The sequence below is a fragment of the Acipenser ruthenus genome, chromosome 22, assembly GCF_902713425.1.
Source record: "Acipenser ruthenus chromosome 22, fAciRut3.2 maternal haplotype, whole genome shotgun sequence".
In the NCBI taxonomy this organism is placed as follows: Eukaryota; Metazoa; Chordata; class Actinopteri; order Acipenseriformes; family Acipenseridae; genus Acipenser; species Acipenser ruthenus.
Window position 1 is genome coordinate 22,653,120 of NC_081210.1, and position 16,234 is coordinate 22,669,353.

The 16,234-nt window shown below is 37.1% G+C and overlaps 1 protein-coding gene across 3 annotated transcripts in view; it reads right to left on the reverse strand.

Moving 5' to 3' along the window:
* Positions 1-16,234, reverse strand: part of LOC117431557 (E3 ubiquitin-protein ligase RNF130-like) — a 50,070-nt gene that overhangs the window by 23,242 nt on the left and 10,594 nt on the right. For 2 of the 3 annotated variants that reach the window (XM_034052599.3, XM_034052598.3), the window contains exons 3-4: positions 11,128-11,322; positions 3,866-4,116 (exon numbers count right to left, since the gene is read on the reverse strand). In XM_034052599.3, the coding sequence (XP_033908490.3) occupies positions 3,866-4,116; positions 11,128-11,322 (446 nt within the window). The remainder of the gene's footprint in view (positions 1-3,865; positions 4,117-11,127; positions 11,323-16,234) is intronic. The other variant, XM_034052600.3, reaches the window with a different exon arrangement.

Consider the following 16,234-nt stretch of genomic DNA (forward strand, 5'->3'; position numbering starts at 1 on the left):
TTCATAAAATTAACCAGGTATAACGTGGTCAGGCTGGGGCAGAAATCCTGTAAATCCTGAACATGAAGCTGAAGGAGCACACTTTTTTAAAACTTCAATTTTTAATGATAACATTAAACAAGGGCTTCTTTTGCTTTTACGTCTTTTGCTTTCTCAGGCAGTGATTTATCTACTTCTCAGCAGCAGTAGTGTCTTCTCATCTCCATAGAAACATGGTACAAGGCGCATGAGTCACATTCAGGGAATATTAAACCCAGTACAGGGTCATAACACACGAAAAAACTGTTTCCATCACTTTATTATGTTTATGTTTTATGCATGTAGGTTAGCGTAAGAAAATCATGTGTGTGCACACATCTTTCCAGCCACACAAACAAATGATGTGTTTTCAACAAACTTAAAAGTTGGATGGAAACCCAGTTAATGGTTACCTAGCAACCTGAAGCCGTGCATGAATAGTACTCTGTAAAGCTACATGCTTTTGATTCTCAGTACATAAAATAGGTATTTTGGTTTTACGGTATTGCATACCCAGATTGGCAATCAGGAATCAGGTCACAGGACTATCACAGCTTGTACCTGTGGCTACACACACCGTTTACCTTGGCTAGTCAGAATGAGCGACTGTCATACAAGGTTGCCCTAGTCTTGCTGGTAATCATTCCTCTAAAAGAATAGCTAAAGTATCAGGTTTTTATAGATGCAGCTTTCTTCCAGCCCGACTTAAGGAGAGACAATAGATCACTGCAGGAGGAGAAGTCAGATCACACATTGAATGGCCACTTGCCAGACTCCAGGATATGGGCACAGATCATTTTGATTCTCACATTTCATTAGCAAAAGCCATCTTCAGTTAGCTGATCTCTACAGAGCTTATATATGGCAGGAACTAAAACCCAGAATCCATTAATTATACAGTACTCTGTCTGACTTCCACATCACACTGCGTGACTCAGACATTACATTGACAGTCCCTGTAAGTAAAAGAGTTCTCAGATCATGGATGGGTATTTCTATGAATTTTAATTACTGGATCCGCTTAAGTCGACAACATCCCTGGGGAGATAAACTGGATTTTAATATGGGTCTGGAATGGCTCAAATTTCTTATTTCTCAACATTCATTTTCTTTTTGAGAAATACTATTGAATTTCCTCAATTCTCCCGCTTTCCTTTTTAGCACATATCTGACCAAGAATAGCCAATGCAAACAAATGAGGTCACGGATGTAGAATAAAAAGGGATCACACACACACTACATAGTATTATAATCCCTTCTGGCTCTTCCTGTCAGCAGTTTTTTGTCTATATTTTGGACATACAGGCTAGCAGTGCTAAAGCAGAAGCAGGATGATTCATAAACAGGATTATTTATATCTAGATTCCAGAAAGTGGCAACGAAACCAGGTTACACCATCTCATCACCGCGCTGCTAATTCAAGCTACTGCAGGTTTCAACTTTCCACTTGAGGAACAAACTATAAGGCAAAATTCTGCTCTTCAAACTTTTACATTGGTTTCCATCAGTACTGTAAAAACAACAACAAAACAGTAGTTCAAGTACATCTGGGAAAACTGTGTCATCACAGTGAGAATGGGTTTTGACAGTCAGTTAAAACTGTTTGCAACGCAGTTCAAAGCTGTAACCCACCGCAGAGTCTGAGAACAGGTGTGCTATCTGGTTATCAGTCATCTGTCTCTCTGGGGACAAAATGTCACAATTCAGTTTTCTGTACCAGCACAGAGGATGTGCATGCGTAGGTGTGGAATATGTATCAATATGTTTGCATAAATGCACGTCTGACCATTTAATATACAGTATGTACATTGGATATATATTTTTGTATATGCATTTATCTCTGCAAGCCAAATGTGTGCATAAGCATGCACAAGTGTGCACAAGCAATACAATGTACATGCATGAACAATTTTTAAAACTGCTACCCACTTACGATATTTGAAATCATTATAAAATTGGCACTCCCACAATCACAGACTCTGAGCACTACTGCATTATACAGGCCAACCACAAAGCTCATCTTTGCATATAAAATGCTGCACTCATTAAAATAAGATGACCTTATATTAAAAAGTGCTTTTGTAAAAAAGAAAAAAAAAAAAAAAGTGCTTTTGTTTTCTCTCTGGCAACTTGCATCCTATATGTAACTTGTGACGCCCTGGCCCAAAATTTCAATAACGAGACCAGCACACATGAACACAGTATACACGGGGGAAGCAGCAGATGGTCTGGTGCACTTTTTACAACCTAATGCTGTAACCTGAGTATGCTGCACTGTACGAGTTACCTTTTATATGCTTTTATAAAAGGTATCTTCCCCCTTGTGCTTGAGAATTTGATCATTCACTCTGTGGATTATTTAAAGGAAATCCTCTGGTTATTTTCATCCTTTTGTTTTTAGGCTATCCAAATTGATTAAAGACAATTTGACAGGAAAGCCCAAACAGACATGCTGGTCTCTGGAGCCACTATTCCCTACACAACCCCCAGTATTATTTTGGATTATGGTGGCTACTGCATGCATGGGGTCAGAAAATCAATCCAACAGCTTTAAACAGTACATGCCGACGATAGCGCTCAATAAGTGAAAATAGGTTGGTGCTACTTTTCTCTGAAATAGTAATTTTCTACTTCCATTTCACAACAATCCTGATTCAGTCTGATGTTTTTTTTTATTTAGTAAACCATTGCTACACATGGAGGGCCTTCTCTTGGATGTGTACCTTAGTTATCAGGCTAAAAGCCACCAATGTAACCAAAAAGACTGATATTTTTTAACTCATTGCAGACATGGCAAGTTTTTTTGCCCATATAGTAAAGTATGTACCTCTTTTCTTTAGTTTACAAAAATATGAATGGTATTTTACCTCTGGGTTACGATAAAGGGTTTATAATAAAAAAGGTACCCTGCTATTCAGCACAGCAAAAATAGAACAGGATTTAGGCTTCAGAACATCTTAGTTATTACATCTTCTTGCCTTTACTTTAAAGCTTAATTTATTGTTGGTTTACAGGCGGTTAGTTGAAACAAAGCAGCTACAAAACAGAATAACTGCCTTTTTTGTACAAAACACCCATATTTCAGTATGCTGTGCCTTTCATCTAGGAACACCTGGCATTTAAGACCAAGCTGTTGGAGAGTAAGGCCTGTTAATTTTTTATGAGCATCAAATTTTCATAATGCTTCCCTTAACCTTAAAAAAGGCTGTTGCTGTCCCTTTTAAACCCAAACATCTCTGAAGATACACATGATGACACACGCACGCACTCACACGCACTCACCCACCCACCCTCTGGCAGCTTTTCACTCTTACTGTGGATCTCTTCCACACAACATCAGACTGGTTTCTAGGATTTAAGTCTAATAGGAATCAATAGTCTTAGTAACAGAAGAAATATAAAACAAAAGTCCATCTTTGATCATCTTTATGTTATTTGGTACACTTATCACAACATATCTGTTAAAACAATTATCATACACCTACAGCAATAATACTAGAAGTTAAAAAATTAGTTAGTAGTCTTGGCAAGAGGCTTCCATCAAGCTGATGAGGTAGACTAGCACTGCATACAAATGTCCAGTAATACAGTACTGTCAACATAAACCAATAAGGTATTGTAAAAACATGTGCACCATTTACCATATGAGGAATGGCCATACTAAGTTCCATTGCGGTTGGATGACCAGTTCTCTGGATATATTGAAAAATGTGGCATAAAGGACAGGCAAGCGACTCCACTATATCCCTTACTCTGAGAAGGCCTCTGCGGGATGAATACAAAAGGATGCACAAAAGGTTTATGACCAACAGAACTGGCTTATGGAGGCAATTCTACAGAAACGCACCTGGCTCCTGTCGCGAGCGTTGGAATAGCGGATCTTCTGGATGAAGTAGAATATGAGCCAGGCGGAGGAGATGATCATGAGCACGATGAAAGAGATGGAGACAAAGACCAGCGATCCTCGGTTGATGTTCTTCATCATGCTGCGCGTCCCCACCATAATGGATACCATCACTGTCAGGTGGTTCTCGATGTAGCTCAGGAGCTCCTTGCCTTTGGACTCTGTGATCATCACCACCACAATGTCCCCAGTACCTGCAACAGACATCTCCGTTTACAATACTGTAGGAAATCCAGAATATTACAGTCAGCATTTCAGTTTGAAATACTGTTGTACGTCAGTCTAAAAAAAAATTAAAAAATTAAAATGGACACCTTTTGCGATGTCTACCACTGAAATAAATTATTTTAAGCAGTAGTCATTGAGGAATGGTTGAGTGTCCCTCCAGTTTACAGACCCGGAGTTTCGTATGAATTTCAGAGTTTTGTTCAGCCCCCTTGAATTGTTAGTATGCCCAATCACAAGTTAAACAAATATCTTTAGATAAAAGATCTATGATGCTCTGATGACTGAACAGTCCCCAATACGTATATTTAGAGTGGTACAGAACTAAGAAATGATGATGAAGCAGGCTGTACTGCAATGCTTCTCTCATGAACCCTTGGCAGATTTTACAATTGATTTCACTGAAATCAGGGTCATGGCTGCTAGGAGGCTGGGTATGATTGGGACTGCATTTAAACTAAAGTCAATTTTCTGGGCATGGTCATCCAATCCCAATGTGTCAATCCAACTCTTTTAAAAGGAAGTTTCTTCTCATATGCTGTGCTTTCTAATCAAAAGCAATATAGACTCCGACATTTTGTCCTTGCATTGTGGTTAGTATTAAGAACATCATGACAATGAAGTGGAAAGCTTTTAAACTAATGCAGCCCAAGATAATTGTAATGGCAATATGTCAGGAACAACTGTAGCCAGTTTTTTTTTTCCTTTTAATGTGTATACATTTAAAGGAATCCATAAAAAAGCCAAAAAAATAGCTTTATACTGCCTTCATGTATTTCAGTGCTATTACACTGTTTATGACAAATCCTGGGTTTTATGCTTAGAATGTAATGTCTGTTTATATCTTAGTCTCTCACAGTTTAGCTTTCTGCACATTCTGCTTTAGCTTTACCAACACAGGCATCCTTCACCCTGGAAGCAGAATGTAATTGGACAGTCTAAGGTTTGTTACAGCTCTAGAACTAAAATAACATTTAAAGGATAATGCCTTCTGAGGGTATATTCTTTAGTATGCACTCACGAGGCAATAGATTTATAATGCAACACAACACTCTATTATTTTTTCAATAAAATGTAATCACAGTACTAACTAATAAAGTGGTATAGCTAATTCAATAATGGAATACATGCACTCTCATTTAATATAGGTTCATTTTTAAATAGAACCTGTTAAGTACAAGCACAGTAATCCATCGCGTATCCACCCGCCACATATCCACCCTAACCGTTTACCCAACATGATCAAGCTCTTCAGCAACGTTTATTATTATTGAACAGAGAAGATTAGTTCAGAGATTGTAGATCCCATCAAAGTTTTCGTACACTGTGTTGTATGTGCTCTGTGCGCTACCATTGCTGGTAGTGTCACGTGAGCTGTTCAGTGTGTTGACTTGATGTGTAAATAAATCCTGTTCACCTGCGGGGTGTATCAACTTTAACATCCATCTCGATCTCCTGCCACGCACCCACCCACACGGCAGAAGGCTGTCACAAGCATTTATACCCTGCATTTTTCTAAACAAAGGATTTAGGGGAGCTCCCTAATAAAAGCTGAACAATGCAAGAGAAGCAAATAAAACAACTGAGTCTTACACAGGCGAAATGTGCTGGCTAGTAAATAGATCCAGACAAAAAAAAAGCTAGTATGAAGCATATTTGGAGAAAATCCACAAAAGCCAACAGCAAAATATTTTGCTGTTTACTGCTATTTCATAAGCATACCCTACGAGTCAAAAGAAAATAATACGATATTGAATTACTCTCCTGTTGGTCTATTAGTCAGTATTGATTAATCCAACAAAGTAAAGCAATTATGCACTTCTGGGGATCATATTTAGACTACAGTACACACAGGAACACCTGCCATAGCACTGTCAACAGTACACAGGGCCACCACGAGCCAGCATGCCACTTATTTGACATGGCAAGTGCGAAGGGAGTTAACATTGTTCTGGTGTCATAACCTTATTGATGACTTTCTCTAAATCCTTCAGGGGAGTGAAGGATGGAAACGTGTCGTGAAACATCAGTGACTTAATACAGTGCCTGTTAATTCTCTATATCAACGTCCGTCACGACAGATAATGACCTGCAGCAGGGAGATGCAGCTTTTACTGCACGTATTATTCTACATTTATACAAGACTGTGTGCGACAAATGCACAAAACTGTGTGCTACAAAATGACAGGTGTTCACCCCAGAAGCAACAAAGCATATCATCATGAGATGGTTCAAACAAGCCCAGGCAGGTGAGTAACAATTCAGATCACATACTGCAAAGCTTGATGGGTGGGAATACATTTCACAGATTAGGACTGGAAGCTGTAAAATGCCTGTGTTCAAAACAGATTAATTTATAGCATATTCCTCTTCTACCACTACATCTGTGGGTTAACCATCTTCTGTAATTATTAACTGCACTAAACTTGTATCCTGACATTGAACAGTTGAAAGCATCTAATTACTGTATGGTATATTATATAACTCTGAAAAACAATGCACAAATACACTAGAAAATAGGAACCAAAATTTGCATTTTTCATAAATGGTTTTGTAACAGGCCCCCCCCCCTTCCATCAAGTTCAATAATCTGAACTTTAAAATAAAATCTTTTACAAAAAAAGGCCACTTTAGAATACTGCAAGCTTAGATGTTTTTATGAGATTGTATACCCCACGAATTAAAGATGCATATCAGTTTTAAACTCAGTATAATAATATTTCCTTGTGCATGTATACTTCTTTAACTTTGAGATATAGGATTTCATTTCACCACAGAGATACTGTGAGCAAGTGACTTATTCACGATGCTACTGGAGAAACATGCTTTGGACAGCTAAGGTAATGGGTTCAGTCTTTAATATTTAATAGGAATGTAAACTTGTAACCACAGTTAAAAGTAAACATCTATGACCCTCATTCCAGTGAGCAAGACTAATGACCTTACATATGACCAAAGTCAAAACTGCAGTGGTATAATATATAAACCAAAAACAATCCAAAAATCACAGAACGCATCAACACGCAAGACATTGCTCCCTAATAATTGCAACCCTTTGTGAAAAACTATTTTGCCAGATTACTTGCACTTGCAGATCAGATAGAGTGCAGCCTCTGAATTGGTGTATATGCATCCAGATAAGAACATAATAACAAGGGAACACCATACTAACACTCAAAAACGTCCAAACACTTTAATCACTACAGGTAAAAAAAAAAAAAAAAACACAACACAAACTCCATTTGGCTATTTCCTGTACTTTATACAACTGAGTTTAACCGTGGAAGATTAGCTGGTGTTACTAGGTCATAAACAAGCCAATGCATGACCTTTTGAAAACAGTGGAGTTCTCATTTTACACAATGATGTGTGTAACATCAAAACACTTGGAAAAACATCTTTAACCCTTAAGCAATAATCAAACAGACATGTACACAGCTGTTCTGAATCAGAGGTTTAAGCGGCTCAGGGAAAAAGGCATGCACAGCTCAGCAAGAAAGCCTTCACTTTTGCAGGCGCAATCCAATTTTTAAATTAACTTGGCTATTAGGGAGATATGATGTTGCAGCTTAATCTGAAAAGCTACACATAAAACATGTGATTTCTTTCTGCAAGTTTATTTGTTGAGCTGATGAGGGTTAAAAATTAATGCCTCATTATGGTCATGTTCAAACAGTAATGTTTTTTCTTTAAAACTGTCAAAATAATAAAAAATCATAATGAATTTTTGCATATTGTAGTCTATCAAATATATGAATGTCCAAGGTATAGCCTAAAATTAACACTCAAATGCTTTTCAATGTCAACAAAGCTGTGGGAGAGGTGTACTGCAAAAACAATACCATCTTTTCTGTACATTATCAGTAATTTGAGGATATTGAAAGCCGAAGGACACAGTAAAATGTCCCACAATCCCTCTTTCTATCCTCACGTCTGGGATAATGTAAGATACAGAGCATTTATTACTGTCTGCTACCACTACTCTCATGTCCTACTTCTCATTATGTTTTAGCAATATTGTATTGGCCTAGTTCCTAGCCCATGTTTCTCTTTTTTGCTTTGTTTATTCAAAACTCCTGAAAGAAATATCAACAAAAAGATATGTGGATTTTCAAATTTAACAGAAGAATGAGCCGATCCAACAAACTTCCTTCAGAGCCGCTGTTCTGTTAAACTCAGAACACACTATATTTCATTCGGACCACGCAAACTTCCTTCAGAGCCGCTGTTCTGTTAAACTCAGAAAACACTACATTTCATTCGGACCATGCAAACTTCCTTTCATAGCCTTGTTTGTATAAAATCTCAACAGATCACGTCACCATTTTGGTTTTCTTTTCTTGGCAACAAACTCCGAGAGTCACGTCTGATTAAGCGATCCATGGAGCAAAGTGTGGCGCTGCACAGTGTGCAAAGTGTAAAAAGCCTACAGCCTTCTTTAAGAAGTACCAGTTGATCACCCCATTTTTACCCTTTTACTAAATCTTTGGCATTAATTTATACCTAGAACTATCTATAATCAACTCAAGCCTTGTACAACCTATCAACACACTGCACTCAAAAGATAGCAAGACCAGGCCCTTTAAGATTAAAAACAGGGGATGTTTGATAAGATAGCATGTTATTAATGCAGAGCTGGGATACCTATAATAATAATAATAATAATAATAATAATATGCAGTATGGTACTACAATTATTAAACTTCAATTCTGAATTGATGTACAGCAACTCTAATCTTTGTGTGTGTGTGTATATATATATATATATATATATATATATATATATATATATACATAAAGATGATAGTTGTCCCCCGCATCATACATTTTCTCACACAGATATTTCCTGTAGAGCTATAATCTGAAGGTTTGATGTTTGCTCATTTAGTGTATGCTTTCATATGTGCCTTTCATGTAATCAGCTCCATCGTGAGCATTGCTGTTTACACGTCTGACCATTTTGTACTTTGTAGAAAAAAGATAAAATACAATTTAAACATGCAAATACCATACTAACACACTAGTATATATACACTATAGGTTTGTAGCATGCAGTGGATGCAGATTTGGGAATAGCTGAACAGAACAAGGATTTCAAAACCAAATAATGTGATATCAGTGATATGAACATCATAATATTGGTAAATGATAAACAGTATTAGTAAATCTATTACTGTAAAAAAAAAAAAACAATTATAATTTAAATCCCACCACCTCTACTCTTTAGGATTATGGCACATTCATATGCAGGGAAAACATGCAGTTTTCGCTTCTAAGCAATTGTAGGTTTAAACCATATTCCAGATCTGAAGAGCACTGAAAACCTTTACATAGTGTCCTTGAGCTGGTCTTGTTTTCCTCCTGCAGAGGCCGATGCTGGTAACTTGACATGCTTAAATATATATACAGTTGTAGTCAAAAGTTTACATACCCCAATGGAAATTTCTAATTTCTAATCTTTTGTAGCAAAAGTTTTGCTTTTGTGGATGAGGAAAAAAAAAGTTATCATTTTCAACAAATGCTTTCATTGTCCAGGAGTTTTTCTATAACCCACTTTTAATTTTCGTTGTTGTTATAAGATGTTGCTACAGCAGTAGTGGCTTCCCCTAAAACACACAATTCCTCTCCTTGGGTTTAACCCTTCTTTGAGGATCCCTGTTGGCTGTGCCTCTTTGTTATTAAAAAGAAAGATGGTTTAAAAAAAGAAATAAATAAATAAATAAATAAAAAAACAAGTTTATGCCCTCCCCCCCCCCCCCCCAATCTAATATACCTTGAAAATAGTACGCAGATTACAGTGCATAAAAAGGTGCTCCTTTCCTGAGGCACATGGGTCTGGACAACGAGTAACCAAATAAAGAAGTTATAGAATCGACAGGGACCAGGAAGAACAAAACAGAGATAGTAGATTATATTTCTCTTAAACAATCACAAAAAGAATTACTTTATTCCTACAAAATGGTTGCTCCTAAGAGTCTTCGAAGGATGAAATAGGCAACTTCAGAAACTTTTATGGTTCATTCCCTCCGACTCCCTGTAATTTGAGCACACATTTGTAATGCAGAGAAGTGTGCTTCTCTTAGGAATGGAATCGTGGTACCCAGCTTGTCCTACAGTACCAAGATTAATGATTTATGTACAAAACCAGTACGGAAATACTGAAATGCCCTGTCAGCTTTTTCTTCATTATTAATGTGAAACGATCTCAAAAACAACACCCTTGTAAGCCACTAGCTCTGTGTTTAACATCAAAGCAGCTCTATGAAACAAGAAGATTCAAGGGTCATTACTGTGAAAAAAAATGTATTTTGTAAACGTTGTAATTTCATTAAATGTGTACAGCCATATCTTTGTGATTTCTGACCCTATTTTTTTCTTAATATTATCATTTTGGTTTCCCTATGCTGAGTTTTCAGCTTTGTCAATAGGACACAATATGCTAGTTTCTAATATGTTAGTGTTTGACTCCAAATCGTAATTAGTCTAAAAGAAAACTCAATTTACAATTCTGAAATAAGAAACAACTTCACTCACACTCCCCTTGATTAAATCTCTGAGCTGTTTATTTCTGATTTAGTAACTTTATTTGTTGCTTTTAACTACATGAAAAAATTGAGGTAATGACATTCTATAATAAATTGAACCCAGAACCCAATGACAATGTCAGCTGGTAAATCTGTATTAGTGATTGGACATCACTCAATACCCCATGCAATATTTTTTTTAAATCTCTGGTGAGCAACTTTTTTTGCTGCTGAGAAGAGAGCGAGCGAAGACAGCAGCTATGTGGAATTCCGTTCAGTTTGACGGCTCACGTCAACCGTACGTGTATTATGGGAAATATCAATTGGATGAGCCCATTGAAAAAACTGCTCAGCAGTTATTAATGTAAACTTACATATGGGTGGCGCCACTGTATCCTGTGGGGAGATATAAAGGCAAAGGCCTGACAAGGTACACCTCTGTCCTTCAGGTCCTACCTGTGTGCGCCATGGTGATGGTCTCTTCCTTGGACATGTTGTTGTAGATGACGACAGCAGAGGCGTTGAACGCGGCCGCTCTCAGGATCTTCTCCTTGAAGGTGCAGTTTCCTCTATGCAGCAGTGCAACCCAGTGCTTGGTATTGGGAGGGACAAGGAAGCGAGTCTGACGGTCACAACCCAGACGGTCTGCAACTTCAAAAAAACAAAACATGATAAATAACTAAAAAGATAGGATTAGTCAGTTAAAAAGGGTCACCTCAACAGAGGAAGACAGCATGACCTGTGGTGCAGTAATTGATTCATACATATCCATTATATGTCATTTCGACTCCAAGATGTATTTAAAATAACCGTCTGTATTTGATGGATGAACACTAGCAGAGAATCTATTTCAAACTGCATTTCCTAATCTTCCATGCTGTCTGTCGGGGATGCTATTTATATCATTAAAGTGTACATTCGGTAAAAACTGTATTTTGATGGATTTTTGGGATGTTCTTGTATGTGTCAGTGCGTATGTGTAAACATATTCTTTTGTTTTCCCCCAGTTTTTTCTGATCACTTTCACTGCATAAAGGCAGACCACATTGTTCCTTCCCGATGACTTGCTACCTGCACTGGTGACATAATTCTTTGGCATACAAGAGCTTCTCAATACCATTCTCTATGTCAGAGCTCCCAAACTGTTTTTATGAATGACCACTATTTGTAATACTTTCCAATTCCTAAATTTGAAAACGAAAGCATGTATGATAAAGCTTTTCTAGCTGCTTCTACTTTTTTTTAGTATTCCAGACACGTTTTCATTTCACAGTAGCAGTGTTTAGACACACTTCTCTAAACATTAGCAGGGTTTCAGCAGAGATCATTTTATAAATGTTTTGGTACATTTTGTACTGTTCACACAGGTAAAATGATTGACAAATTAAATATTAATACGATATAATGTACTGTACAAGCAGTACCTTTTTTTTATTGCAGATCTCAATCAGATCCAGTGCTGTTCAACCCTCACACATTTAATCTTTCAGTTTCCTGAAATCCCTCTCATTACAGTTCTTGCTTTGGATTGTATATGAGATTAACATTTTGAGGTCAATCCTTTACTGATAAAATCAGACCTTGGAAGTGTATGTTATAAAGAAGACAGAGGAAAGACTCAATATCAGGACAAGTAAAAACAGATGCCCTGTCGACTCTTTCAGCTCTTCATTCATCAGTAGTACAGTAACACATTACTGCTACTTGCACGCTGGGAACTGCTTTTACTGTAGCACACCCTATAATATATAAATATTTTTTTAAAACAATTTCCCAGGGATGTATTGCCATTGTTTACACCCAGTAAGAAAACTACTAAAATCAAGATCACACTTTGTTTTGATATGCTTATTATAGGTCATCAGCCACTTTTATCATCAACCTCTCGAGTCTAAAGCAGATTGTCCCTGAACATCATGATGGCATGCATAAGGCTCTCTACTGGCATCACATGAAATGTTGCACAATGACATTCAGTTTAGCTTGCCAAGTTACATGAAGCTTTTAAAATGTCATTCATTACTGAACATTCTAGTGATGCAGCTAGTACAGCACGACCATTATTCAGCATAACCAGCCAATCAGATGTCAGTTAGATAAATGGTGAACAAAATGTTTATGTAGTCAAAGAAAAAGATAGAGAATGAACAGTATCGACTCATCTTCAAACAGTAATCAACAGAAGGCACCAGCCCAGTTGTTAAAACATGACTTGTTTTGTATAGTCATCAGACCTTTTCCCATTTGCTCATATTGTCTTATGTAATTAATGTTGCCATTTTTCAGTAGGATTCCCCTATTTCATGTAGCTTTTTGGACCCTGCACAGTATTTGCTGTGACTGTTTATTTACCCCTGTTTATTAACCCCGCAGAGCACAAGGTATTATGGGTGACTACGTAATCCCAAATGATGGACAAGAAGGAGTTCTCATGGAAGTGGGAAGCAATGAGGGTGCTAAGCAATAAGGATAGACTTTCACAGTATTTCTTACTGCGGTCATGCCTTTCCTCTGTAGCTGGCACAGAGGGCCCAATTCACTAAATATCTTTATGCTGGCTCATCACTCTTCATGATCTTTGGCCACAAGCTTAGGCTCTAGCCAGGGATTTAAACACGTAATGAGAATGCAGTGACTTCCAGAATCACAGAGGCAGAGCAGAAGATCTCTTTACAGTATACTGTACAGAATCCCTCACAATCTCTCATCTAACAATACTGTTTTTGCTGTGTCAAAACAATGCCTCAAAACACATAATCTGGAATATAGAAACAAAACCAACAAAACTATGCAATTATTACTGTTATCATGACAGTGTCATTCCATTCCAAATCAGCAAATCCAGTCATAGTCCATAATGCTATCATCCCCCAAATCAGTATTTCCTAGCTGCATAATTGTCAGGGATAGTTTTATAACGAACCCTTGCTAATTACAGCTATAACCTCATATAGCCGAAAAACGCTTTTAAATGGGAATGACTTGTGAATGGTCTTAAAGTGTTACAGAACACCCTGCTGTGGAAAAAAAAAAAAAAACACACAACAACAACAAACATCTTAAAATCTATTTGATCTTTATATTGTCCGTATTTCAGCAACAAATTTTTAAAATAGTCCCGATTGTTCCGATATTCTTTATTCTCACACCTTGGGTCATAAATCAGATAGGGAATACATTTCCCAACTTGGAAGCATTTATCACAAGAAGCAGAATTATCCTATAATCATTGCAGTGTTCTGTAACTAGATAATGAGGCTGCATTACAGTATGAAACTTCCATAAAAATACCCTTTAAGAATATATGCATTCAGTTACTAAATTACTCACAATATTCAGCTTTTATTTTTTGATATATACATTTCCTCAGTAACAGAACATGTAGGATGCTGATAGTCATAGTCCACTGCCTCTACTGCACAGCAAACAGAACGGATGTAAGGGACAGTAAGCCACCCCCTGGAGCAGCGGTCAAGGACAGCTGGAGGTAAGAGAAACAGAAGAAGGCTGCAGGAAGATGATGCTCCCTGTGCTGCAAGTGAGAGGAGGGGGATAGGAGAAGACAAGATGCTGCACAGTATTAATAGACTGCATACATGCTTCAGACAGAGCCCAACAAATGAAATCCTAAAAAAAATGTTTTATGGTTCATTTTCAACATCTTTGCAAATAATTGACTTCCGTAAATCTATAGGTTCTGTTCAACATATTTTTTTTCATAAAATGTACTTTTTTTCATAAATCTAATTACACACAGACTTACAATAAAAAAAATAAATCACATTTTACAGAAATACAAAACATTGACAATATGAATGTAAAGCCGACACAGTTATAACTCCAGGAGTGAAATGAACTAAAGCCAACAATCATGATTTTAAAGTGTCACACGAAGCCTTCACCATGTTAAAAGACGCTGACACTATCCAAAACAAGACATCTTACTCACAGATAGACAGACACATTACAAAGCTGATTTTCTTCTGAGAGTAACGATTCTAAAGTGATTATATAACAAGTGGAAGGCACAAGTCAGGATTGTATTACAGACCCCCCCCCCTGGCGTTTCAGTGCATCCACTCCAGACCTGTGCGTATCAAGACTTCTATCACTGCCCCTCACAATCTGCTGGATTTAACCCCCCACCTCTGACATTTACAGTGAGCACTGTCTCCACATCTTTATCTTCAAGATACTGCAAGGGACTGTCAGCTTACTGATAAAAACACCAAGTAAAACAGAGGACCACGTGTTTACAGGGGGGAAAAGAAAAAAAGAGATGGGTTACACCTCTTAAGAACATTGATGCGGTTTTAATTATGAAATAACTTTATATATATATCGAGTGCAAGAAGGAAACAAGTATTATCAGTATCATGAAAAAATAGACCACCAAGGCCTACATCCACATCTATGTGCATGTATAATACAAGTACATACCGTGGAGTGGTTCTTCCACATATCCCCGGATTTTGATATTCTCAGTAAATTGTGCTTAAGAATGTCCTCAACCAAGTTTCCTGACAATTCATGTTTCTCTGTATGTCAAACATATATACATACCTAATATGCGTAAGTGCACCTCTATTATAACCCTGTCACAAGGGAAGGATTATAAAATATGTTTAGAAGCTTTTGAATGACAAAAACATGGCATGTATTGTTAGTATGACTAATTAAATGCTAGCCTAGGGTTAGTTGCAGGAGGCAGTTGTCTTATTGTTCTGGGTAGCTGCTGCTAAAGCAGTTTTACAGTATCCTATTAATTATTTAATTTCTTATTTAAAAGTGTTCAGTATAATAAATAAGTCTTATTATACAACGACAGAAGCTATAGATAACACACTAAATAAAGCACTGAAAAGGGAAGACATATGGAAGAAATGTGCCTATAAAAATAAAGAAAGCTACTCCACCACTTCCTGCATCTCCTTTAAAAACAAAATGCACAGCTTGCAATTAAGTGACACAGTCACCCCTGTGCTGCTCAATGTGACTCACTGGCTTTCATATCCCGAAGATAATAATGTCCTGTATTCCTTCAAGCCAATTTAAAAATGATACTTCTACCTGGAGGTCATATATCCTCAAAGGCCAAAAAATAAATAAATAAATAAAATAATCTCTGGAAACCACTATCAAAACACTACTATAATCAAAAGTGTGTTTAGTCTCGATTACAGACCACCTTCTCAAACTGCATAGTAAGAACATCATTTTTTTTTTATCACATTAACAGTTTTATTTTCCTTTCACAAAAAAAAATGGTGCTAATTGCACTTTAGACTTTGATGGAGCTGAACACTAGTGTTTTGTGAGGCTGGAAAGGACTGTAAAGCAGTATTCCTTATCAACATTACAGATACAGAGCCACAGGCTGTTTTGTCAGAGGTTCTCTGGCACTGTACTGCTGTGACTACAGGGAGATCAGTAGTAGACAGAACCAGTCATTACATATATGGAGGGTCTCTTAACCTACAGATAAATGTACAAGATTATCTGTAAAGAAGTTCAATTGATATATTTGTATAAAAATGGGGAGTTTATAGGATTATACTCAATG